At 51.9% G+C, this 23,321-nt stretch overlaps 11 protein-coding genes across 11 annotated transcripts; 5 read left to right on the top strand and 6 right to left on the bottom strand.

Moving 5' to 3' along the window:
• Positions 1-257: 257 nt before the first annotated feature.
• On the bottom strand, positions 258-1,001 carry ACLA_033040 (seipin co-factor family protein; the record flags this gene model as incomplete). The annotated part of the gene is made up of 1 exon (XM_001269993.1): positions 258-1,001. The coding sequence occupies one exon, from the start codon at positions 999-1,001 to the stop codon at positions 258-260; it is 744 nt and encodes a 247-aa protein (XP_001269994.1).
• Positions 1,002-1,566: 565 nt separating this feature from the next.
• och4 (putative alpha-1,6-mannosyltransferase subunit (Hoc1)) lies at positions 1,567-2,484 on the bottom strand (the record flags this gene model as incomplete). The annotated part of the gene is made up of 1 exon (XM_001269992.1): positions 1,567-2,484. The coding sequence occupies one exon, from the start codon at positions 2,482-2,484 to the stop codon at positions 1,567-1,569; it is 918 nt and encodes a 305-aa protein (XP_001269993.1).
• An 836-nt stretch (positions 2,485-3,320) lies between these two features.
• Positions 3,321-3,638, top strand: ACLA_033020 (uncharacterized protein; the record flags this gene model as incomplete). The annotated part of the gene is made up of 1 exon (XM_001269991.1): positions 3,321-3,638. The coding sequence occupies one exon, from the start codon at positions 3,321-3,323 to the stop codon at positions 3,636-3,638; it is 318 nt and encodes a 105-aa protein (XP_001269992.1).
• A 434-nt stretch (positions 3,639-4,072) lies between these two features.
• Positions 4,073-5,500, top strand: ACLA_033010 (putative toxin biosynthesis protein; the record flags this gene model as incomplete). Its single annotated transcript, XM_001269990.1, has 2 exons — positions 4,073-4,267; positions 4,319-5,500. The coding sequence occupies 2 exons, from the start codon at positions 4,073-4,075 to the stop codon at positions 5,498-5,500; spliced, it is 1,377 nt and encodes a 458-aa protein (XP_001269991.1).
• A 223-nt stretch (positions 5,501-5,723) lies between these two features.
• On the bottom strand, positions 5,724-7,971 carry ACLA_033000 (putative POT peptide transporter; the record flags this gene model as incomplete). The annotated part of the gene is made up of 12 exons (XM_001269989.1): positions 5,724-6,133; positions 6,196-6,317; positions 6,362-6,407; positions 6,458-6,549; positions 6,656-6,839; positions 6,891-6,990; positions 7,039-7,078; positions 7,135-7,281; positions 7,331-7,441; positions 7,515-7,639; positions 7,688-7,743; positions 7,794-7,971. The coding sequence occupies 12 exons, from the start codon at positions 7,969-7,971 to the stop codon at positions 5,724-5,726; spliced, it is 1,611 nt and encodes a 536-aa protein (XP_001269990.1).
• A 2,916-nt stretch (positions 7,972-10,887) lies between these two features.
• ACLA_032990 (NACHT domain protein) lies at positions 10,888-16,970 on the top strand (the record flags this gene model as incomplete). Its single annotated transcript, XM_001269988.1, has 3 exons — positions 10,888-11,238; positions 11,285-16,288; positions 16,341-16,970. The coding sequence occupies 3 exons, from the start codon at positions 10,888-10,890 to the stop codon at positions 16,968-16,970; spliced, it is 5,985 nt and encodes a 1,994-aa protein (XP_001269989.1).
• Positions 16,971-17,404: 434 nt separating this feature from the next.
• On the top strand, positions 17,405-18,361 carry ACLA_032980 (putative short-chain dehydrogenase/reductase family protein; the record flags this gene model as incomplete). The annotated part of the gene is made up of 1 exon (XM_001269987.1): positions 17,405-18,361. The coding sequence occupies one exon, from the start codon at positions 17,405-17,407 to the stop codon at positions 18,359-18,361; it is 957 nt and encodes a 318-aa protein (XP_001269988.1).
• Positions 18,362-18,628: 267 nt separating this feature from the next.
• On the bottom strand, positions 18,629-19,383 carry ACLA_032970 (glycoside hydrolase family 134 protein; the record flags this gene model as incomplete). The annotated part of the gene is made up of 5 exons (XM_001269986.1): positions 18,629-18,729; positions 18,783-18,910; positions 18,961-19,087; positions 19,133-19,161; positions 19,223-19,383. The coding sequence occupies 5 exons, from the start codon at positions 19,381-19,383 to the stop codon at positions 18,629-18,631; spliced, it is 546 nt and encodes a 181-aa protein (XP_001269987.1).
• Positions 19,384-20,003: 620 nt separating this feature from the next.
• ACLA_032960 (GrpB family protein) lies at positions 20,004-20,714 on the top strand (the record flags this gene model as incomplete). The annotated part of the gene is made up of 1 exon (XM_001269985.1): positions 20,004-20,714. One exon carries the CDS (start codon positions 20,004-20,006, stop codon positions 20,712-20,714), a length of 711 nt encoding a protein of 236 aa, XP_001269986.1.
• A 113-nt stretch (positions 20,715-20,827) lies between these two features.
• Positions 20,828-21,540, bottom strand: ACLA_032950 (uncharacterized protein; the record flags this gene model as incomplete). The annotated part of the gene is made up of 2 exons (XM_001269984.1): positions 20,828-20,973; positions 21,015-21,540. 2 exons carry the CDS (start codon positions 21,538-21,540, stop codon positions 20,828-20,830), a joined length of 672 nt encoding a protein of 223 aa, XP_001269985.1.
• Positions 21,541-21,738: 198 nt separating this feature from the next.
• ACLA_032940 (endonuclease/exonuclease/phosphatase family protein) lies at positions 21,739-23,262 on the bottom strand (the record flags this gene model as incomplete). Its single annotated transcript, XM_001269983.1, has 5 exons — positions 21,739-22,141; positions 22,197-22,370; positions 22,415-22,696; positions 22,749-23,005; positions 23,059-23,262. The coding sequence occupies 5 exons, from the start codon at positions 23,260-23,262 to the stop codon at positions 21,739-21,741; spliced, it is 1,320 nt and encodes a 439-aa protein (XP_001269984.1).
• Between the last annotated feature and the right edge of the window lie 59 nt (positions 23,263-23,321).

The raw sequence follows: 23,321 nt of genomic DNA, 5'->3' as shown, positions 1-23,321 counted from the left end.
GTATAGGAGCTAGATTGACTCGAGGAAGTGCGATGGGCATCCGGGGTTGTCGTTCTACTGTCTTCTCTTGCTTGTTATCGTATAATTCGGTTCCTGGGCGTTGTCGGAGTTGTGAGATCTTTTCATGAACACGTACATAAGGGCCATTATCTATGAGATCATGAAATCATTCATCATCTTCGTATCGCTAACGTACAACGGAACAAACCAGACCACGCTTGACCAAACCCCTTGGGGCGTCCAACATCCCAGACTCCTCAACTATCCTTCTTCTCTTCCTGCTTCTCACTCCTCCCCTCACGCTTAGCATTCTTCAGCTTCTCGGGCTTTCCTTGCCGCTTCTCACTCTTCCCCTGCGACGCACTCTCGCCGCCGTCCGATTGCGGTGCGTTGGAAAGCCAAAACCGCATGATCATGCCGCCCAGGAATCGCTGATCAACCCACTTAACCAAGCCGTAGAGAACCCAACCCCATCCCCAAAGCGATATCCCCATCATACTCGCCACCAGCAGGATGGGCCCGACGATCAACAACGACAGCACAGCCCACAGTAGGATCGCGACAGCGGCAAAGACAAACACGCCCGCCAGGAACACCAGCAGCGGGACGCCGCAGCAGACGGCCTGGCAGACGAGAAACGTCGACGCGATGGGCCGCTTCAGCGCGGCCTCGTACAGCTGCGCCTGCCGCGGCGGCGGGAGCAGCCACATCACCCAACCCTTGACCCAGTTCTCGAAGCGGTCCATCAGGTTCGGGAAGAAGGAGGCGATCCAGCCCGTGAAGGCAGACCAGATGGCCGAGAGGGAGATCTCCGGCGCGGGTTGTTTGTCATCTTTGCGATCGTCCGACGGAAATGCACCGGGGAGGGAGGTATCGGTGACGTCCTTGGTGGTCTTGTTGACCTGGTCGGTTGTTTTGTTGACGGTTCCTGCGGTCAGGTTGTCGACGGATTTGGTGGGCAGGCCTTTGTCGAGGCCGCCGGTGACGGTATTGAGAGACATCCTGCGTAAGGACAACTAGCAGGATCCTAGTTGTTCAAGGGCTCGGTGGCAGGGAGGTTGAGGAGAGAGAGGGGGGAAAAAATAAATAAGTAAACAATACAAAATAAAGTGAACTCCATGTGTTGATCAAAATTGAGAACAAAACCAGCTTACAAGGCAATGACGTAGTGGGCGCAGCATTACCGACTTGCCAGTTGGTGGACTGGAAGTGACAGCATCGTGAGGGAGACGAAGGGAATGTGGAAGCATGACACTTCTGTCAAAGTCGCACATACATGGTTGTTGGAACACTCATATGTTAAGAGTATAACTACAGCTAGATGGGTATGCCGCAGTTCAACATGTGCAAACCAATACTGGGACGAATCAATACCAGCGGACATGCACCTACTGCTATCACCAGAATCAACATACCAGACGAGAGTCGATTGAATGTGAACCAAGGTGGATGAACGTCTATCTATGACTCCAAACGCCTGGGAGATAGATGTAATAGAACAAGGGCATGAACAGAGGACAGATGCAAGCTGGGAAAAAAAAAAAAAACAAACAGACAAAAGAAGCATTAGCAGCCCCACGACAGCATCCACCCAGCCCAGTGGTTCTTACAACCTTTCCACGTCCCGATGAAATAATGCTTGACCAGCACATCTGGCAAGCTATGATCTTCCCCTTGGGTGATCGCAAACGATCGCTTGGGGAGAATCATGACATCCCGGATTCGGATGGGGTCTTTCAAGTCACGGAGGTTCTTCACCTGCTCTTCTGTGCAGCCCAAGTAGTCCAGCACAGTGTCTGTCCAGACACTCGGACCCGTCCAGTCCATCACATTGACGTCTGTATCGCCTTCGAGAGCATGCGTTTGGTGCACAAAATCCGGCGTCCGGTCTGCGATGCGACGGAGAAGATCCCGGAACATGGGATGCATGGGCGCCGAGGCCATCGTCCACTGGACAAATTGCGGCGATCGGGGGAGACCCTGCGTGGATGCGTCTCCCTCTAATCCAATGATCACCGCGGGCGGCCCATCGTTGTGATTCCCGGACGGACCCATGACATTCCAGGGCAGCGGCTGCACCAGGTGAACATCCAGATCGTTGTACACGCCTCCTCGACCGAACAGGACCAGGTAGCGACAGAAATCCGCCTTCAGCACCGCAAAGGGCAGCTTTTCAAAGGCCGTGGCGAAGAAATCAGACGCGTCCACTTCGCGCGCCAGCTGCAGACAAGCTTCTTCACTCCAATACTCGACCTTCCAGCCGGATTGCTGCCAGGATATCACGTGGTCGTTGGGCTTAAAGTGCGAGACCGGATGATCAGGCATCGACAGGAGAAGCTGGTGGATAGTTTTTGGAATAGCGATCTCCTTGACCGCGGAGGCCTCCATCACCGCGAGTAAATGGCTGTGCTGGTCATGGTAGCGGTATAATAACCACAGGACGCTAAAAAAGATTATTGCCTGAACGGCAATAAGGGGACGCATCAGGATCGCTGTGTTCTATTGTATCTTATCTTGTTGTCGGCAGGATCCGACCATGGGACTGCCAGAATCTCGAGATTTCTTCCGTGGAGCAGCCGATACAAGCCTAACGAACGACGTACCTACTTAGCGAGGATCTTTCTGCGAACCGTGTCCGGATTCAGGACTTAGGAACATCGCGATTCGTGAGGCGGTTGGCCGGACTAGGAGGAGTTCGGCTCCAGTTAATGTGTGGTTGCCTGTTTAGGCGATGGTGTTGGGGGCAGTCTAAACACTATACCGGATTGGGCTTAGTCCACACACACTCACTATGCCTGAAAGAAATTAGGCACCCAGATAATCATTCCTCAGGCTTTCTCCGGAAACTGCACACACGACATCATCGGGCGTCTTTCCAGGAGTGCATCCATTTTACGTGATATGGACTCCATACGCCATTTGCGGTGTATCAAGTACAGTGTCCATGTCACGGGGAGAGAAGGCATACGACTCGATGAGAAAGTAGCATCAGGCCCCCTGCGGCACAGATCCTCCTCAAATGAGCAACTTCTGACTCGACGAACGCAAATGCAACTCGGTCAGCGGTAATAATGAAAATAGGACTGTACAACCTCCATCTGAGTAAGAGCTGAACTCGACCGTGTCGATCATACCAAGCAGGGCTACAGGAAAGCATGCTGGACGCCTTATGCCGCGCAACACCATCTGAAGATCTGAGGCAGACAGGATCGAAATGCATAAAGTCTCACGGATCCCACGTTGAACCTGTGCGGGTTGACCAGCATCTACATTATCGTCTACTCATTTCGAACGGGTTTCAACTCTCGAATTCACCGAACATGCAGCACCTCACCCTCACCACGCTCCTCCTCTCCCTCTCCGGCTCGCTTACCGCCGCCTGGAATGTGACTGCCTATCGCAACAACGACTGTACAGGACAGTTGACCTCCCTCGGCGGGAATCAGAGCTATGGCTGTTATTTCCTGCCCACCAGCGAGCCGATCAAGTCCTTCGGGGTAGAAAATCTCCCAGAAGGATGGAGATTTATCGGATCGAGCGGTCCTGCCTGTGACACCTGGCATCAGAGTGGAGAGAATGGGTGCTTTACTCAAAGCCAGGGATTCCAGTCCTTTCAGTTGATCGGACCTTCCAACTGATTGAGGTATGAAGGATGATCGATGATTTGGGATAATCTAACTCCCGCTAGACAAGCTTATCGGTTAGGAGGTAGACTTACATGCAATGAGACCAGAGGGGTATAATAACGGTGACTCACGGCATGATGGATTAAGCTCTGCTCTACACCCGGGAGTGATGCAGCTGTGTCGAAAGCCGCTATTTTCTGTTGGCTATATATGATGGGTTTAGGATAGAATTTTATTTATATAGTATTTGGGGCCCTCTTATCGTGCTGCCGAGGTACTTTCACTCTAAGCATAAGTAAGGGGTTAAAGGCTGGTGCTACATACAGCATTGTTGAGCGTCAGCAGTCAACATTTGGGCATGAAGAAGCCCCGTATTTGATGGTCTTCTCATCCTATCATTTCGGGATATGTTGAAATCTCCATAATCAATCCCTTCTGCCTCAATCATGGCATTTCCCTTCCGTGTGCTGGAGCATGTCATTTCCGGACAACATATTCGTGAACATCCGCACGCACTTAAGGAGAACCAGGAAGCCGCGCTGAAGATTGCAATCAAACAGTATATCCCTCTAGACCAAACTCAACCCGTTTCAGAAAATGCGGTGACTATCATTGGTACGCAGGGGAATGGCTTCCCGAAGGTGAGTGAAAGGATACAAGGATACTCGTTCAATCTACAATGTCACTGAGAGTCCTTCGAGGAAACATATGAGCCGCTTTGGCAGGACATGTTTCTCTATCTCAAGCAGCGTGGAATTCCCGTCCGAGGTATCTGGATGGCGGATGCCACGAATCAAGGAGCAAGTGGTGTACTGAATGAGCATGTTCAGGGCGACATGAGTAAGAGATTCTACGTCCTAGTTGGATGGTGGTATTTGCTGAGCGTGATAGCCAACTGGTTTGATCACTCTAGAGACCTCCTACATATGGTGAACCACTTTCGTAGTGAGATCCGTCGTCCCATCATTGGAATAGGGCACAGTATGGGATGTGCAGAGATGTCGGTCCTCCTCGCCTACGGACGACGTGCATCGCTAATGGCAGGCAGAATCGAATTATCCATCATCCACCCCCGATTGCTGTCTACCATCATTCTCTACGAGCCTGTCGTTCTCCAGACTTTAATGAAAGGCCCCAACCCGGCGATCATGGCGACATCCCGGCGCGATCTCTGGCCCTCCCGAGAGAAGGCCGAGTCTGCCTTGCGAAAGGGGTTCGCCAACTTCGATCCTCGTGCTATCGATCGTTACCTCCAATACGGTCTACGGGCTGTTCCCACCAGGCTATATGATCCGGGAAACGATCCCAGCATCCCCGCGACGGCTGTAACCTTAACCACAAGCAAGCACCAAGAAGCATGGACATTAGCAGTACCCAACCTAGAGCCTAAATCGGCAGGACTGGACGATCTGCTTCTTTTCGACTGGGATCCCGCAATCGAGCGTTCGTTAGCCTCTTCTCGTCCAGAGCCCTGGGCGGCCATGCGGAACTTGCCCCATGTGCGACCGAGCGTGCTATGCGTATACGGCGCGCGCAGTTCTCTTTCTCAACCAGAAGCTCAGGACTTAAGGCTAAGTATGACCGGTAAAGGAGTTGGAGGCAGTGGAGGTTTATCCCGGGGGATGGTCGACAAGGCGGTCTCACCGCAGGGCACACATCTGGTGGTCTTCGAAGATGTAGACTGGTGCGCTCAGGTTGCAGCGGATTGGATTGGAAGATGGTCCCAGCGATACTTGCAAGAAGAAAAGTTTTGGCGAAGCTATCGAAGCAAGAAGTCGGATGCTGATATGCTGCGAAGCAGCGAGGCAGCTTTAGCGGTGGCGAAGCTGATGTTGGGCGCGTCACGAAAGGAAATCATTACAAGCAAGTTATAGATATCCTTTTCCGCTGAGATTAGGTGAATGTAAAAGATATTCGACTGTCTGAACAGGATTATTTGATCTTTCATTTTTTTTTTTCCTTCGTCCAGTGACAAGTTGTCATGCAAAGACTTGTATTAATATCAGCTGAGCTGAGTGTATATAAATTCATCTCCCGTGGTATCAGTAAGTCATAACCCCAACTCCGAGTATAAACACAAATTAGTGACATGACACATTACTGCTTCTCCAGCCGATCTGAATCACGTATCTCCTCCTCAGTAGACTCAGATGAGTATCCCTTCTCGCTGTCTCCAATCTTGTTCATACTTTCTTCCATTTTGTTGTATTTACCAAAACAACAGTAGAAGAGCAGCGCGGTGGCGAACATCGCGATGCTGAGAGAGACATACTCCACCAGCACTTTCGGATCCACCGAGACTGGTGACAAGGTAATCCCCAGGGTTGAGCCAATGGTGCAGGTCAGAAGGAAGAGCGAAGAGACAATACTCCGCATCGATTTGGGAGCCTTGGTGTAGGCGTATTCCATGCCGGACAGAGTCGAGAAGAACTCGGACAGTCCGATGAGGGAGAAGACCGGGACCTGCAAGAAGATGCTGACATGGGATGGAGGGGACATATATATCACTATATTGATTAGGTACGTCAGGTAAATTGTGGTCAAGATCTGGAGGAGGGAGACGGCTCACGTTGTTGAATGCCAGCAGCAATGGCAATGGCGCACGCCTTAGCGACGAACCCGGTGGTCATACGGCTAATAGGTCTGAATGGGATCCCATACCGTCGGAGAGCCGGATTGATGACGCATTCACTGTGCGGTTAGTATAGATTGGCAATTGTAATAGGGCAACTTACAAGAGAGGAATAGCGATCAGGATCGTGACGGGGTTGAATAGTCCCACTGTATACATTAGTCATTGTGATAGAGGATTCAGGATATGGTACCCATACTCATATCATGGGGCATTCCGTAGGTTTTGAGAGATGAAGCCTGGCTGACCAGGTTGTTGTTTGCTTGCCCGTTGCACAGCCAGAAGATAGGACTGGCAAGTTAGCCATGGCCAGCGCACCGATCAGTTACAGACTCACTATAGAAGACTGGAGAAATATTAGCAATGCTCTCTTATCAAGACACGGTTCTGTACTTACAAAACCCGACAAGCAACCAGTGCTCGCTTCAACTCATCGACGAACGTGTCATCCCACGAAATAGAGGCACCACGCTCCTCCATCGCAAATGATTTTGCTGCATCCATGTTGCCATTATTCTTCATGCTGATCCATAGAATCCGGGCTGCTTTTGTAATGGCACATCCATGAGGTTGTTGCACAACTAGTAGCCTTGATTAGCGTTATCCAGGCCAGTGAAAGTCTCTGGATATACCGTATTTCCGTCGTCCATAGACCAACGCAAGAACGGCTAACAGCCATAGGGCAAAGGGCAACATAAAGGCGGCCCAAAAGTCAACTTTGAGTTCCAGCCACTGCGACGGTCAGTTCCGATCAATGCCACGAACGATGGGTTTACGCACCGAGGCAGGTATGATGGAGAGAGCCCCCACGTTCGTGATCCTGATATCATGTTAGTCGGACGACAGCACTCTCGAGGCTTCGAGACAAGACAGTACCAATAATATCGAGCATAGATAGTTTGTACCGTCACATTAGGATCAACAATGACCCTTTCTCCGCTATCCAACGTCTTGATCCGCTGTGACCGCATGGAGTACTGCTCTGCGATCAATGGGCCGACATTGCTTTTGATTCCACCACAGCTGTAATCATTAGGGCTCTGATTTCCTCATGCATGGGAAAGACACGTACCCTAGGCCGATCAGTATCAAAGCAAGCATGAGGCCCGGTAACCCTCCGCCATGATCAAGACTGGTCGGAAGGGAGGTGATGAATAGAATCAGGACCCCGCACATCGATAATCTATGCTTCATTAGCCACACGTGGGTATAAACTATCAGTAACGCTTGGATGCGTCGGAGGGGTGGCAACATACCCTGTTCCCAAGAAAATTGTCTTAAATCGACCAAGATAGCTATCTGCCACGATGGCCCCGAATATAGGAGCCAGATAACACCATCCCACGAAGAAGTAGCTAATCCCCGTTGCCACTTTTTGTCCCTGGTTCTATCAGTTGATGTCTTTCTAGAGGGTGACAGAAGCAGTTACCATTCCTAATGCGCCATGATGGAGTGGGTCATCGCGACCATTCTGGATATAGTTTTCTAGACAATCTGTCAGAGATACAATTTTCCATCTTAGAGGAGACACTCACGCATGGGCGCTGTTATTGACCGATATGTGAAACGCTCGGCTAATTCGGCCACTGCCACGAGGAAGATATCCAAGGAGATATCATCGCACACCCGCCTCAGAGTCCCTCGATCAGGCTCAGAGACATCACCGGACACACACTCCAGGGATTTTATCTGTTCCACTTTGCCCAAAGCCATTATGTCGATCAAAAAGAGCATTGATAGCTCTTGGCTCGCTTGACTCAGGAGATGATCATGATTTGATACCGAGCTGATCTGGCCAAAACGCCAGGAATATATAGTACACAGGAAACCCAAAACGCCGCCATGATATCGATTCAGGGCCTTCTTTCTAGTAGTGGGAATGCAGTGGCCGCGTAGAGGGCGATCTAAGTGCAAGGGGTATCTTTCAATTCGAGGGTGTATGACCATAGGTTGTATAGCCTCATTGGGCAGAAAGAACGTGCTGATCTTCTGATATCCGATCCATGAGGCAGGGTGGACGGTCGATTACGTGGGCCGTCACTACATGACGATAGAGCCGGCATTTTGGCTTGACAAGCATAGCGCATGTTCAGCCTATTCCTTGATGGATGTTGGAAATCCCATATCGGGGCAGACTCAGGAACTCGAGGGAATCCACTGAGATTCTTTGCCGCGTATACCAACTCCAATGACTGGGTGTCCATAGTCTCCCAAGAGCCCTCTGTCTATAAGGAGATATTATGACGTCAAAGCATGAGCCTACACAGTATAAAACATATCATTGTGGAATTGAACTGAAACCTCATCCGGTTGAGGAATGTAGATGGTGCAAGGGATAGGTAACGGCATGCCCTTGTTAGGAACTCGACATTGCCTTTGCGTTTTGATTTCTAGTTTCTACTCCATGCCTCTTTTAATATGCATCAAAGACACAATGTATCTTAAGGATAATTATGTACAGCGTAGCAAAATTGCCCTTGCACCGGCGAAGAAGCAAAGATTCTGCAGTGAGATCAGTGTAGGGAGCATGACGGGAGTAAGAAGCTTAGCCCAGCCACAAAGTCTACTTCACGGCCTATCTAAATCTAATACGCAGGATCACCCCGGGAATGTTTGAGTGCCGGCTTCTTGTATATGTTTCGTGTATCTCATTCTTTGCTTCGGCTTCGTTTATGTTCGTGTGTGACCAGATAAACGCTGACGCGGCTATGTAGATAGGATGCACGCGGCCTCTACGGAATTCATGTACAACCTTGTTGCTATCTAAAAGGCGGATAATCCATGGAAGCCCCGCGTCAGTGGCTCTCCAGACAGCTGAAACAACGAGATGGGCTTCTCTATCGTCGAGAAGCCATGACCCTAGACGGCATAGACGAGATACTTCTAGTGGAATCAGTCCTAGTCGCCAGTCCTCAAATGCCGTCAAACCGGGGATTACGCACTACTTAATGCTGTCCAACAGACTGTCCTGGTTAAGATCCGTTCCTCTACTACGTAACCATTCTCTAGAAGAAAGGGAAGAAGGAAAAGGATCAAGAGCCTTGAGATGGCTATGCAATCATTCTGCTGTAGCACTAGTGAGCACTACTCCTAAGAATCCCGTCATCTTGGTTTCAAGCCTCTGCCAAAGGGTCGATAAGCTGCCAGTGCTTGTAGGGAGTCTAGGGACATATGTATATTGATTGGAGGCAGAATACACTGACCACCAAGGCTATACCGCCCCCACCATGGTTGAGCTAGAGAATCGACCCGTCCATGCTTATATTAGTATATAAGTCATAACTGGATTGGACATACAGGCAGGATTGCGAGCTATATAGTTTGAATAATAGCTCATAAGATTCTGCAGGCTCAAAGGTAGCTGGCTAGCTAACTGCGTTGTAATGTTTATGTATAAGCCACTGATGACAGCATAAATCACAGGTTATGCCGTGCTTAGGTAATAATCACCCTCTTCTCTTTCCCAGCACTCGTGATCCTGTTCCAATCTCAGTTTCCATCCCCAACATCGCAGTCATCGTATCTCAACGTGCTCAATCCCAACGATGAGTTTTATCATTTCTTGAACCGTTATCATCAAACTTATACGCTTACTTGCTCCATGAACCTTCTCGACGATCAGATCCGCTGCAGCAGTGGATTCAACTCTTCGTTGACAGCTCGATCTTGCAACGGACCGTCTGGATGTCCGCTGATCATCCCTATTGCAATATGGAACTTCCCAGAGGATCGAGGCTACCGATAAAATTGCGGATGCGGCAAAACCAATGTTTCTGATTCCTGAAATTATTTGACTATTGATGATCCCGATCATGCCGTTTGGCTTGATAGACAAGCCAACTGTGTAGTCCTCAGTGGCTGTAGCCATCTCCACCCAGGCAGGCATGCCATACAATCAAGTTGATGTCACTTGCTGGCGTCTTTTGGTCATCACAACAACTTTTGACAAGGCTATTGAGGTTTGTCTATGATGCTTCGGACCCCACGGAGTGAATTCTTGTAAGTGTAACCTTGTCCCAGCATAATGGGCGGGAATGACACCACCACTGTGGTTGTGGGGCCGAGTTTATTTACATGAACTGGTGTGTGATGTCCCTCAGCCCGGACGAGGAGTTGTGTTGTGTCAATACACAATAGTGTTGGAGATAGTCGATATTGATTCAACATCCAATGTTTCAATGGCCATTGCTCCATCATTTTCGCCCATGTTATGAGTCCGTCGAATGTTGCCCGACTTCTCATACTTGCAAGGGAATACTTAGCACAAGCCAAGATATACCGACCGCCTGATGAATTGACTTCGATGACACCCAAGGTTAGATCATCATATCACCCGGGGTTCGCCTCCCATATGATGCGATGGACTTCAAATGGAAAGATACGAGCTCTCCGTGCATTCTCCAGTCAGTTTACGGTATCCCCTCATGACTTCATGATTTCGGCATGGCACAGCTGTAAGCTTCTGAGCCAGCAGACATATAATATCACAAGTAGCTTGCCAGGCTACCTTCTTCTCTATGACGATATGACAATTTCTTGTGCATATATTACTGTAAATCCGATGTGAAAACAACCATTTTATCGACGTTCCCCCAAAACAAACTATACACACTCGATTAACTACGGAATATGGCTTCCAAACGAGCAAAAGGATTGAACAATGCTCAAGGGAGCGCTAGAGGGGCTTCAGTGCTCCGTGGAATGGTTCAGACAGTTTCCCAGGAGTGCAAGCCACGTCTTGGATTCTCCGCCAGTGACATCGAGGCAAAGGCTCCCACCGTGGATGTTTTCTTCGATGCGATCGCCGCGGAACGCCTGAGGCGCATGCCACCCGACGGAAGTCGACTCGATGGTGCTCTGAGACGTGCCTCTAGACTCTCCTTCGCTGTAGCCTCTTTGCGCGATGCGGTCGTTTCATTCATGGACGGGGCCAATGACGCCTCCAAATTAATCTGGGGCAGCACCCTACTTCTGCTAGAGGTATGTCAATCCGTGGTCATACCAATGCAATGACTGACAACCTTAGAATGGCATCGAGCATGTGGATGTCTTGGACAGTGTCTTTGGCCGGTATGGAAGCGTGACATTGCAGATCTCCCTCCTGCTCCAACAGGAGGGTCACTTCAGAGATTCCAATGAATTGCAAACGGAGGTGGCCAGGATTTATGCGAGCCTTTTGCAGTTGGTTCTGCATGTTACCATGGAGCACAGTGCCGCCTCACGGACCCAAGATTGGGTGACCATGGGTGAGAACGTGGATGCTTCCTTCTTCCGATTCCATAACAGCTTCAACACCAACTGCCGGAAGATGTCGGAACTGTCCTTGTCCAAAAGAACGAGTATCGATATCGCTGCCGTCTATCAGTTCCTTGATCTACAAGACCGCCCATTGCAGATGATTCTCGAGGGCCACAATCATTCCCTGGCGGATGGCTCCTTTGGGTGGTTCGATCCTCACCTCACCACTTTTACTCTTAGCAATCGTGAGGCGATGATGGTCACTGGGGACCCAGGAGCCGGAAAAAGTGCGCTGGCGCAGTGGACAATCGAGCGTCTCCAGGTCTCATCTGAATATGACAGTTGGAATGTTATCCCATATTGGGTCCGGGATGATGTGCCCATCACTACTTTGACTCTTACAGTTCTCAAAGGATTGCTTCTGCAGATGCTCGACAGATGTGTCAGTTCCTGGAAAACCCAGGAGGCTATTATTGCGTCGTGCCAGGAGGCTGCGCATATGGCCTCCAGGGGTGGTACCGACTCGCAGGTGGAGGATGTCCTCTGGTCAGCCATTCACACAGCATTGCAGTCCCACATGCATTTCATGGTAGTCCTGGACGGGCTGGACCAGATTCAAAACTCCAATACTTCGATGGCCAGGTTCCTCAGCCGCCTTCAAAGTGCCATCTCAGGTACGCCGTCCAAACTTATTATCTTCTCCAGGAACCTTCCAGCCCAGCAACAGATCGGTAGAACCACGCAGCATCTCTCTATGACACCTGCCTTGACCGAGAATGATATGCTGGCCGCTGTTGCCGAATCAATCGGATCGGACGGCGAGTTCTACGGCCTAGACGCTGAACAGATTGATTCACTGGCTGGATCCATCGTCACTCGTGCACGAGGGTCCTTTGTGTGGGCCCAACTCACGCTCGAGTACATGAGGCGTGAATCTACATTCAAAGGAATGTTGAAAGCAATCCAGCAGGCGCCAACGGACGTTGGTGACCTGATTGACAGCCACCTGAATACTCTGGATCTCTCGCGGCTCGACACTCGCTCTCTCCTCGCCTGGCTTGTAGCTGCCGAGCGTCCACTGCGTATTCGGGAGGTCGATGAGCTACTCAAGGTAGACCCGCAGACGCTCAAATTTGGGTCTCGCCCAGCTGGGCCTGACAGAGCCATATATAAACCTTTGGGTCGCCTTGTAATGGTTCGTGATGGATTTGTCGCCTTCCGCCACCCCATGATCCGAGAAGATCTCAGGCTACGCGCCGAGTCTGCAGACAGTAATTATTCCAGCAATCGTGGGTTCCCCTTCAACCTAGAGGAGGCCCATTACGATATCTTGACTCGTTCTCTGGCCTGGACGCGTCTTTCTGTGAAACAGGAGGTTGACGTCTCCATGGATAAGCTCCCCGTCCAACAGCGGGACGCTCTTTTCGACTCGTATATTCTCTTGGAATACACTTCGCGCTACTGGTTCTCCCACCTTCTTTCATCTCCCATGACTACACCCGACCACGAGTTCGCCTTCACCCCCCTCTTTAAGAAGTCGCTGCCGGAATCCGTCCTCTTCACACAGATTGAACTTACCAGTCGTGAAGCAGAATTCAGCCGATCCAGCATTCTCGAGCTTTACCGCCTCTCGGTTGCAGTGCGTCGCGCAATTTTGGGCGAAAAATCCAAGGCTTTCCTCCAGAGTCTCATCCTGAGTGCTCGTGCATCCGACTTGGCCGAGACCAACTGGGCAAATGATCACATGTACGAAGCATGGAATTTGAGCCGTTCGCAGCTTGGCCACTCCTCTCCCATCACCACTCAACTGGAACAGCTCTTGGTCAATTCCCCTCGGCGTGCGAATCGTGGAGACCAAATTGTTGGCATGAAAGCTGATGCCATTCGGGATATGGCCATGTCAGATTGGGATTCCAATGATCTCAGTTTCAAACGTCGCCTGGAGTATCTCGGAACCTTGATCCAGATGTACCAAAGTAACAATCAGAACGAGGAGGCATATTCTGTTTCCAAGCAGTTTTATCGCCAGACCCTTAATCGTTATGGTAGCCACTCGAAAGAGAGTGCACAGGCAGCCGACTTCCTGACACAGCACTTCCAGATCTCGCCTTCCGACGATCTGTCGCTAGAGATTTCTCATCTCAAGTATGAGAACATGATGCGATCCATGGATGCCACGGACGCCCGGCGCATTGCATATTCTCTGTATCTCGCCCAGCTGTACGAAGAGAACGGCAAGTCCAAGCAAGCTGAGTCTATCTTGACAAGCCTATGGGCAGGTGTCTCTTCACATGACCTGGACACCCAGGCTACCTGGGAGAAGAAGACAAAGGTTGCCTTCGTGTACTACCAATTCCTGCGTCGTCACGGCCGCTATGAAGAGGCTAAGCTGGTACTGCGTGAACTCTCTTCGGATCTGGAGTCTGACGGTATACACACTGATGAGATGGCCGATCGTGCCAAGGAACTCAGCAGCGAAGCACATGAGTTGGGCCTTATCGACATGGAACGGACGCTCGATACTTTGGTGTGGAAGTACTACGTCAGTTCCGGCAAGCAGTACTCCAGCGACGCTGTGACCTTGGCCCGAAATCTCTCTGCCGTCGAGATGTCCCGGTATACGACGGTGGACGACCTGGCCGCGGTGTCCGAAGATGAACGCTTGTTCCTCCGCAGCCTTATGGACACATTGGCTTCGTCGGGTAGTGGTAGCCAGTCTACCTCGCTCCTGACCCTTTGTCACAACCTCTGTAGCGTTTACATTACCAAAGCGGAGTGGAAGGAAGGCAGCGATTGCGCATGGTCTGTGTTGAAGCACGAATGGCCAGACGTGCATGAGCCCACATCTGAATCCAGGTTCCGTTCCGATCGCGCTCCTTTGATCGCCAATGTTGCCTTGGACTATGCCTTCTGTCTCTTCCGACGCTTGGATGTGCAGACCGCTACTGCTGTATACGGAAATGCATTCAAGGCCTCTATCACGGCCGAGAAGGTGGCTATCCCTCACATCACCGCTGTTGTCAAGACCGTGGTTGAGTTTTATGAGACCACTTTCCAATTTTCCAAAGCCCTTGTACTCCTGCACCAAGTCAGTGAATTTTTTATCTCCCGCCTCGGAGATTCCGACAAGCACACCATCGATACACTGTACTACGAAGGTGACCTAGCTGCCCGCCTCGATCGTCAGAATGAGGCTGAAGCGGCGTACCGTCATATTTACAAGGCGAGCATCCATGGTGCTACAATTAGCTCGACTGGAGTACCCGCGGCCGTGGCTCTTGTGGGCATATATGAAAAACAGAACAATGCCACTTCTGCCTTAGATGTGTACCGCCACCTTTGGCCCACAATGATCCGGTCTGACAAAGTCAATGATTCTGACCGTTCCCCTGTGGGAAGCTCCTTGGACAAGACTTATACCGGGTACATGTCCACGCTCGGAAGTGGTGCTGAAGCTGGCGGATATACTGAGCGCTACACCATCGCATCTCAGTACCTGGCCATGTGCCAAAAAGTTCACGGCAGATCTAGCAATATCACTCGTGATGCCACCATCAATCTAGCGGACATTTGTGCGGACAGTGAAAGTCACATTGACCAAGCGATTTCTCTCTATCATAGTGTTCTCACTACGGACGCATGGGTGCCTCAGTCTCAAGCCTCACTACCGCTACCTGATATGACCGATACTTTGGGCATCAGCATTAAGCATAAGTTGGCCGAAATGTACCTTCGGAAGAAGAGCACTTCCAGCGAAGCGTACTCCTTGTACATGGAGGAGCTCACCATGGCCAAGCAGCAGCACGGATTGTCTTCCTCCTATGCGCTGGTGTGGCTGCGCCAGATTGCTCTGCTCTACGCTGCGAAGGGCACAGTTGAATCACGCAGACAAGGCTCGAAAGTCCTGCATGACTATGTCGACGAAACTATCCACATCACAGCCGGCCAGGATACGTTGGTGGAACGTGCCCACCGACTTGGAGAGACCTATCTGTCATCTGGCTACACAGATGCCGGTAATGAGTTGATTGATGAGCTCCACCAGCAGGTGATCCATGAGACCCCTGCTGCCCAGCGATCCTCGCTTAGCGAGCATCGTCCCGCAGTCTTTGTTGCCGCATTCGAGGAGGTATTCCGCAAGAAGTTGTCTTACGGCCAGATCCTGGATCAACTATCTCAGGAGAGTCGCGTAGTCAGCGACTTCCAGAAGAGTCTGTCGGGCCATGATCTAATGCCTACCCTTGTGGCTGGCGACCGACTCAGTCGCCTGCAGAGCGATCAGAAGCGCACTTCGGCCGCTAAGACGACACAGGACAGTTTATATGAGTACTTCTGCAACACACTTTCCATCTCCCCCAGCCTGCGCTCCAAGAACGTGGTTCGCCAATTCTATTACCTATGCTGCCGCGAAGCCTCGAACCCTGATTACAGTATCAACATTACCACGGCAACCACGGGCATGGTTCGCGATCTCTGTAACAAGTCACTCTTCCAGGAGGCGGCAGACCTGACGGGTGTGTTCCATTCGTTTGCGCACTTGACTGACGGTCTGCGTTCCCACGAGGCAATCTTCACTGCCATCAAGCTCTGTTTGTACTTGAATGGATACCAGACGAACAAGTGCTCAGACCCCGGTATTGCCAAAAACATGGGCTTTGAGTCCCAGATGCTCCTGGAAGAGATCCTGAATAATGCCCGTGAGCTCAAGATAGAGTTCTCTGATCTACCGTTCGGAGAGCTGAATGATCTCGTGACTGTGCTCGGGGAGCACGAGATGTTTGACGATCTCGAGGTAAGTAATTCCAACCCAAACTGCGTCTCCCTTTACTGACTGATTATCCAAGGCCATCCTCACTGATCTCTGGACCTCGCGCATTGTCCAGAAGACATGGTCGCTCAACGTGGTCGTGTGGATCGGACGGCGCCTGGTTGAAACACGCTTCTGCCGTGGCCGCGTCCACGGCGCGACCCGGCTTGGCAAGGACATCTGCTACAACTTGCGCCAGGTCTGGGGCAACTGCGATCCGGTGACCCTGGAGATGAACAAGCTGCTCTCCGGCCTGTACACCGCGTCGGGTAACTACCTCGCGGCCGTGGCCTTGCACGAAACGGCCCTGTACGAGCTGCTCAATGACCCCGATGTTGACAAAACCCACGCAGCCGACACCGTCAGCCAACATCTACAGCTGCTCAAGCACGCACAAACCCGGTTGAGCCGGGAGGGTAGCCACGATGTAGACGAGAGCGCATATGACGAGCTGGTGCAGCTGATCGCCACCAAGTTCGGCATCAGACAGGAAAGTCTACAGCACGGCGACTATGATGACGATGTCGGTATGTGGCAGCGTCCGCGCCGGTTCAGCCTGGATGTGGAGGAGCAGCAGATGCACTCGAACCATCTGCGCAACAGCAGCGGATCGGCATTACTGAATGGCAACGCGGGGGCCAAGAGGATCTCGATCACCGCGCTGTAATTTGTATCTTCTAATGATTTGTATGATCAGAATGCCTGTGGGTCTCTAGCAAAGAAAAGTAGTAGTTTAATAATAATAATATCATGTTGGTTGTTTTCAGTCTTGCTGCTCCTCTCTGCCTTCCTCTGCGCTGAGTATCTACTCACAACCATGATCTACTCTCAACAGCCTAGAACACAAAATACGGTCTAATCGATCTCGTTTCCTTTTCTCAGCCATGGAACCCGGTGAAAGCATGGTGCCGGCAGCGATCCAACGTCATCTCCTTAATCTTCGGACGAAGGGCCGCAAGCGGACTTAAAAGCCTCTTGCCCCGGTGGCTCCTAACTCCGCTATGCCCGAAGGAAGTTAAATAGCACTGCAATTCTGCCCTCATTATGGCCCTGTAGAATGAGCTATTGTCTATCCAATCTGATACCAAAATCACAACAAAAATGGGCTTCCTCTACTCGCAGCTGTGCATTACACCCGCATATCCGACTGCTTCGTTCACGGGCCAAACAATCATCGTCACCGGCTCCAATGTCGGCCTCGGCCTCGAAGCTGCCCGTCACTTTGTTCGCCTAGATGCCGCGAAAGTCATCCTCGCTGTCCGCAATCGAACAGCCGGAGAGGCGGCGAAGAAGAGCATTGAAGAGTCTACGCAGCGCCAGGGGGTCGTGGAGGTGTGGGACCTGGATCTAGCCAGCTATGCCTCCGTGCTGGCCTTCGCAGAGAAAGCAAAGCAGTTAGCCCGATTGGATGTCCTGCTGTGCAACGCGTCCATCGCCACAGAAAACTTCCGGCTGGTGGAAGGCCACGAGAGCAGTATCACCGTGAATGTGCTCGGAACCCTGCTGCTGGAGATCCTGATGCTGCCGGTTCTGCGGCGCAGCGCAAGGGCGTACGGGACGCGGCCGCGGTTGACCACGGTGGTCAGTGAGGTACACGCCTGGTCGAAATTTCCTGAGTGGAAAGCAGAGAACACATTCACCGCACTGGACGATGAGAAGCACACGAGCATGGGCGAGCGGTATGCGACGACGAAGTTGTTGCAGGTGTTGGCGCTCCGCGAGATGGTCGCGCGCATGGAGAAGGATGAGGCGGTCATTATGAATATGGTGAATCCCGGCCTATGCCACTCGCAGCTCGGTCGGGAGGCTGGGATTGGCCTGGCGCTGCTGAAGATGGCCCTGGCACGGACGACGGAGGTGGGTAGTCGGACGCTGGTTGCTGGTGCGGCGGCGGGGGAGAACAGCCATGGGGCGTATATGACGGACGGGCTGGTGGATAACAATGCCTTGTCGCCGTTTGTGCGCAGTGAAGACGGGAAACAAGCGCAGGAGAAGGTATGGAGGGAACTGGGGGGGATTCTGGAGGAGATCCAGCCGGGGGTGATGAGCAATTTGTAGGAGATGCCAGAGACAATGTATATGAATTCAGTGAGACTTGTTGTATATACCCTAATTAATACCTTTAGTGATACAAGACACGCAGAATATCTATTTCCAATGTCCTGCTCGAATTAGATTCCTCGGTGTCTTCAATGCTCACTGCTATGCAACAGCTGATTTATCATTGGTACCAACACTCCTCAAGCTTCATTTACAGACAGTACCTCTCTCCCAGAGAAGTGGTAACAGTCTGGTCAAATCGCCACACTATGTTTGAATGAGAGCTTAGATAGCAACGACATCGACCCAGAAGCGGGTGTCATCTTTCTGGTACTTGGAATCACTCTCAATCTGCTTCTGGATCCACTGGATAGCGGATTTGTAGTCTAGTCCCGTCAGTGATCTTAAGACTCTTGGTCGGCACAGTGAAGGAACATACTCTTGATATCCTGCGTGCCTGGGTTCTTCAGCCCGGAGACTCCATTGCGATGGCCAGAAATCCAGGTGTCAAAGCCATAATGCTTCTCGCTCTCCTGGCGAGCCCGAACATCCTTTTTAAGGTCGGTGCTACTTCTGTTAGCACACCAGAGGGACTCGACGGGGAAGCCGAGACAGACTTCAGGATAGCACCATTTTTGACATTAGCGGCGGTCTGGCCGCTGAACTCACTGGTGGAGGTACGCAGCATCATCCAATTCTGTTTGAAGATGCCAAAGTTGGTGGCGTCACCGGTCTTGCCGTCACCTGCGTGGATGAGCATTGGTCATGTTGAGGGGGTCAAAGCCATACCGTAGGTATAGTCAGTTCCCATCTTCTCACTGGCTCGGATCAGTCTGATATACTATTATGACATTATGAATGCAAGGAAAGCTGACTCACGCCTCGAGCATGGCAATGGCCAGGTCCAGGGTGCTTCCACCGGCACCAAGGACGGCCTGCTTGCGCTGACCAAGTCCACTGACGGTATACTTGCCACGATCTGCGGCGCAGAGGCCGAGCTGGGTGAGACCGCAGAGGGTGATGAGGGTGGTGAACTTCATTTTGATAGAGCTTGTTGTTATCGCTGCTGCTGGGAGTATTGCTGGTGTTGTTGATGTTCATTCTCCAGCCGGGGTTCTTGAGGTTTATGTACTTGAGGAAGGACAAAGAAACTGGCAAATAATCCGCTCGCTTCATACAATCGTATCCATTCCTTTCTTGACAATGACGGCCCTCGTCTCGGACAATATCCACTTCGTCAGGGGTAAGTTTTGTTACTGCCGATCAGACGGCCGTTTCCTTTTGGGTCACGGATGGTCCGTTAATTTGGCTGCAGATCAATTGAGATTGGTGTCGACAGGACGGTCTGAACTATATGAAAGCGGGAGACATGGACGGAACATGCGCCAAAGATCCGAAAACCTGATGTTTCAAGGTACTATAGTTAGAAGATAGTCGACTCTGTAGGTTAGGGTTGGACTCTTCAACGCGATATAGGGCCCCTTCCAGCTTGTTTCGGATGGTTTGATGGAAGTTAAGAGAGTGGATCTTGTGTCAGACATTGACGACAATCCCACTTGGTAGGCTAGCTGGGAGGTGAGATATATTCCCTGGTGCTTATCTCAACCGTGCTGACTGCTGTCTCCAGATTGAAGCTATTCAGCCTCGTATTCACAATGCAATGCAACGTTGTGCTGACGCGGTGACTCACCATGTCGACATAAAAACCAAACGCGTCTTCATCGCAAGATCAACAAACTACATTTCTCCTCAGGAGGTCGAAATAGAAGCTGAGATTGCCGTCATGCTATCTCCAACCGACAAACATTACGTGGAAACCGTCTCCACACGGCCCAACAAGCTCATTGAGATCGTGGACTACAATCCACTATGGCCCGCTCATTTCTCTGGCATCGCTGACCGCATCCGAGCCGCTCTGCCATCAGTCTTGGCCATTCATCATGTCGGATCGACCAGCGTCTTCGGCTTACCGGCCAAAGCAGTCATTGACATCGACCTCGTCGTGCGTGATCCCACTGCTGAGGCCGAGTTCGTTCCCGCACTGCAGGCGGCGGGATTCCAGTTCCTTTTCCGGGAACCCAACTGGCACCAGCATCGGTTCTTCGGGCTGGAGGAGCCGTACGCCAACGTGCATGTCTGGGGCCCCGATGCCGTCAAGTTGATTCGCCATCAGCGATTCCGAGAGTGGTTGTGCGCCCATCCGGACGACCAGGAGAGATATGTGCAGGCCAAACGAGCGGCGGCGCAGGCGAGTCGGGCAGCAGGAGAGTCGGTGATGCAGTATAATCTCCGCAAGGAGCCCGTGATTGAGGATATTCTGGAGAAGGCGGGTGTGTTACACTTGGGTGCTGTGCCGGAACAGGAGGGATAGTCTCTTGGTTCTATATGTGGTCCTGCTGAGTTGCTCTACACAACGGGGGAATATATCAAATGGTGACAAGCGACTTGCAAATTCTACCCTTAGGATTGTATCCTAATCGCACCTTACAATTGACACATAATCTGCTCAGTCTCTTGCGTCTCATATTCCACCCCCCGGGCCATCATATCCAGCGATCCTCCTGACATGTTGGCGATCAACGGATGGAAATGCCGTTTCACATACTCCAGCACCATGTCCATGCCTTCATCTGTTAGCATCGTCCTTCACGAAGGATAGAGAACAGCTCACCCGCTACCGCACCGCCGCTGGTCCAGAACTCTACATGTCCTCGTTGGTCCACCACCCAGCGCTGATCCTTCCAGTGGACACTCGGGTAGCTATCACGGGCCGACTGGAGCAATCCTCGGTTCGTGGTGGCGTTGAGACCATCCAGGATGCCTGAATCAGCGACCCAGGCGCCGCCAGTGCAGACGGTCATGATGACCTTGGGTTTTGGATCCGCGTAGACGGCGCGCATGTACTGTAGACTATCCTCGTTGTGGGTAAGCGAGCCTCCGACGAAGACCATGTCGACATCGACGGGAGCCTCCGCGTAGGTCGTGTTCGGGACACAGGTGAGTCCAATGGTCATAGGCGATGGGGCGGACCCGGACGAAAGGTAGATATACTCCATCTCAACGGCATATGGGAGGAGGGCCGCAAAGGCGGGGACACTAGCGAGAGAGGAGATGTACTCTTTGCCGCAGTTGCCGAGGACATCGAGGCAGGCGACGTCGAGGGTCTGGCAGTTCTCGAACAGGACTGCGATCTTCATTTTCGTTGTGGATGGATGTGATTGATTTCCAGAACCCGGGTGCATCGCAACATATTTATATTATCGATAACTCCCCATGATCTATCCAAGTATTGAGGAAATTCGCGCAAATGTCCTCACCTGCAGCACGGGACCCATCGCCGCTGCAGCCACCCGCACGATTCACACCGGCAGTAGATCACAGCGTCACGGCAAAATCTAGATCAAGCCATAGATGAAGCCCAATTGATCCATCTCATCGCCATCCTGCCCATAAAAGCCTACGATTTGCCACCCCTCGGGCGCCACAAACTCCCTGCAATCGTCCGTCGCCGTGCCTGCTCTGACGCTGCGGCCCGCGCTGGTCGTTGCCAGCAGGTAGAAATTGCGCGTGCGGTCATTGTACTTCGCCTGGCACAGTCTGGCGCGTGTCCAGTGCTCGCCATCCTGCAGGATCAGCTCGGACAGCGTGCCTCCCGTGCCGCCGTGGTTGTAGCTCTTCCCGGAGGCCAGCGCGAGACCGACGCTGTCCAACCGCTTCGAGCCGCGGAGGGAGATTTTGGTGGGTTTGTTCGCGCCCGTGGAGGTGCTGGGAATGGATTCAATATCATTGAACCAGGTTCTGAAGAGTTAGCTGTGCTCGCCGCTGAGGATTTCGACAGGAATCAGAGGCCTACCCATGGGGTCCGCCCCAGAGGTCACTCTGGCGGATGGAATCCGACAGCGTCCAGGTGAAGTTGGAAGTGACGGGATTGTGATCGGACAGGATCGTCCCACTCTCGCTCAGGAACTTGCTACTCTCATAGTTCCAGAAAGTGGCCTGCAGATCGATCGCACGGCTCCCGCGATAGCTGTCTGGTCAGTTGATGATGAAAATGATCTAGAGAGGTCTTACAAGATCTTGTCCACTGTCTCACAGGTGTTGACCGTGCTGGGATTCTCGCACAAGAGTGGATCCGTCCCTTCCTTTGGCTCGTCACCGTTCAACACGAGCTGCACCCACGGGTTGGTCATGCCATTCTCTGTCTGGAAGACGCGAATCTTCTCGCCGGACGAGGTGTACCGTGCGTTGGTGTCGCCAAAGACCACGACCGCGTTGCCGACCGAGTAGGTCCTGATATAATCCGCGACTTGCTGCAGGTTGGCGCCGCGAGCAGCGACATCTTCAGTCTTGGAGCTGATCGATGTCAGATTTCAACCGAGCAGAACAGCCGGTTCGGTGGACTCACCCGGCATCCGTGTGCATATTGTAGAAATCCACATACACGCCCTCCGCCACCCTCACGCGCATCGAGGTGAAGCCTTTGGGCGTGAGGCAATCCGCGCCGGACGCATTCGAGCACGTCGCCCATTTCGTGCGCGCGAAATTCAGGAATTCAAAATTGGACAGCGTATTGAGACCAGATCCGATCGCTGCACCGCCCGAGGTTGGGGTCCGGTAGGGGTGATTGTCAGTCTCGTAGATGGCGGCGTGGTAATTGAAGTCCTCCCTCGTTAGTTTGACAAAGAGGGGCCAGAGGACACTCAACAAAGACGAACCTCCTGCACATGGATCACGTCGTAGCCATACTCAGCAAACTTCTTCCCGATCAGCCGCGAATTCTCGGTTTTGTCGCCAGGCACGTCGTTGCCGTTGAAGATCGGTGGGAGACCCGCGACGTTGAGCGTGAGGACATTGAACTCGCCTCCGATCGCAGCCAAGGCTGATGGCAGACCTGCAAGGAGGAAGTAGGTCGATCGCATTATAGCGGATGCTCTCTAAGTACTCCGTAGTGGATACACTCTGTCCTTCTAAAACGCCT

Source organism: Aspergillus clavatus, genomic scaffold (genome assembly GCF_000002715.2).
Source record: "Aspergillus clavatus NRRL 1 1099423829805 genomic scaffold, whole genome shotgun sequence".
In the NCBI taxonomy this organism is placed as follows: Eukaryota; Fungi; Ascomycota; class Eurotiomycetes; order Eurotiales; family Aspergillaceae; genus Aspergillus; species Aspergillus clavatus.
Note: the sequence above shows the minus strand (reverse complement) of the source record. Positions and strands in the feature narration are given on the sequence as shown.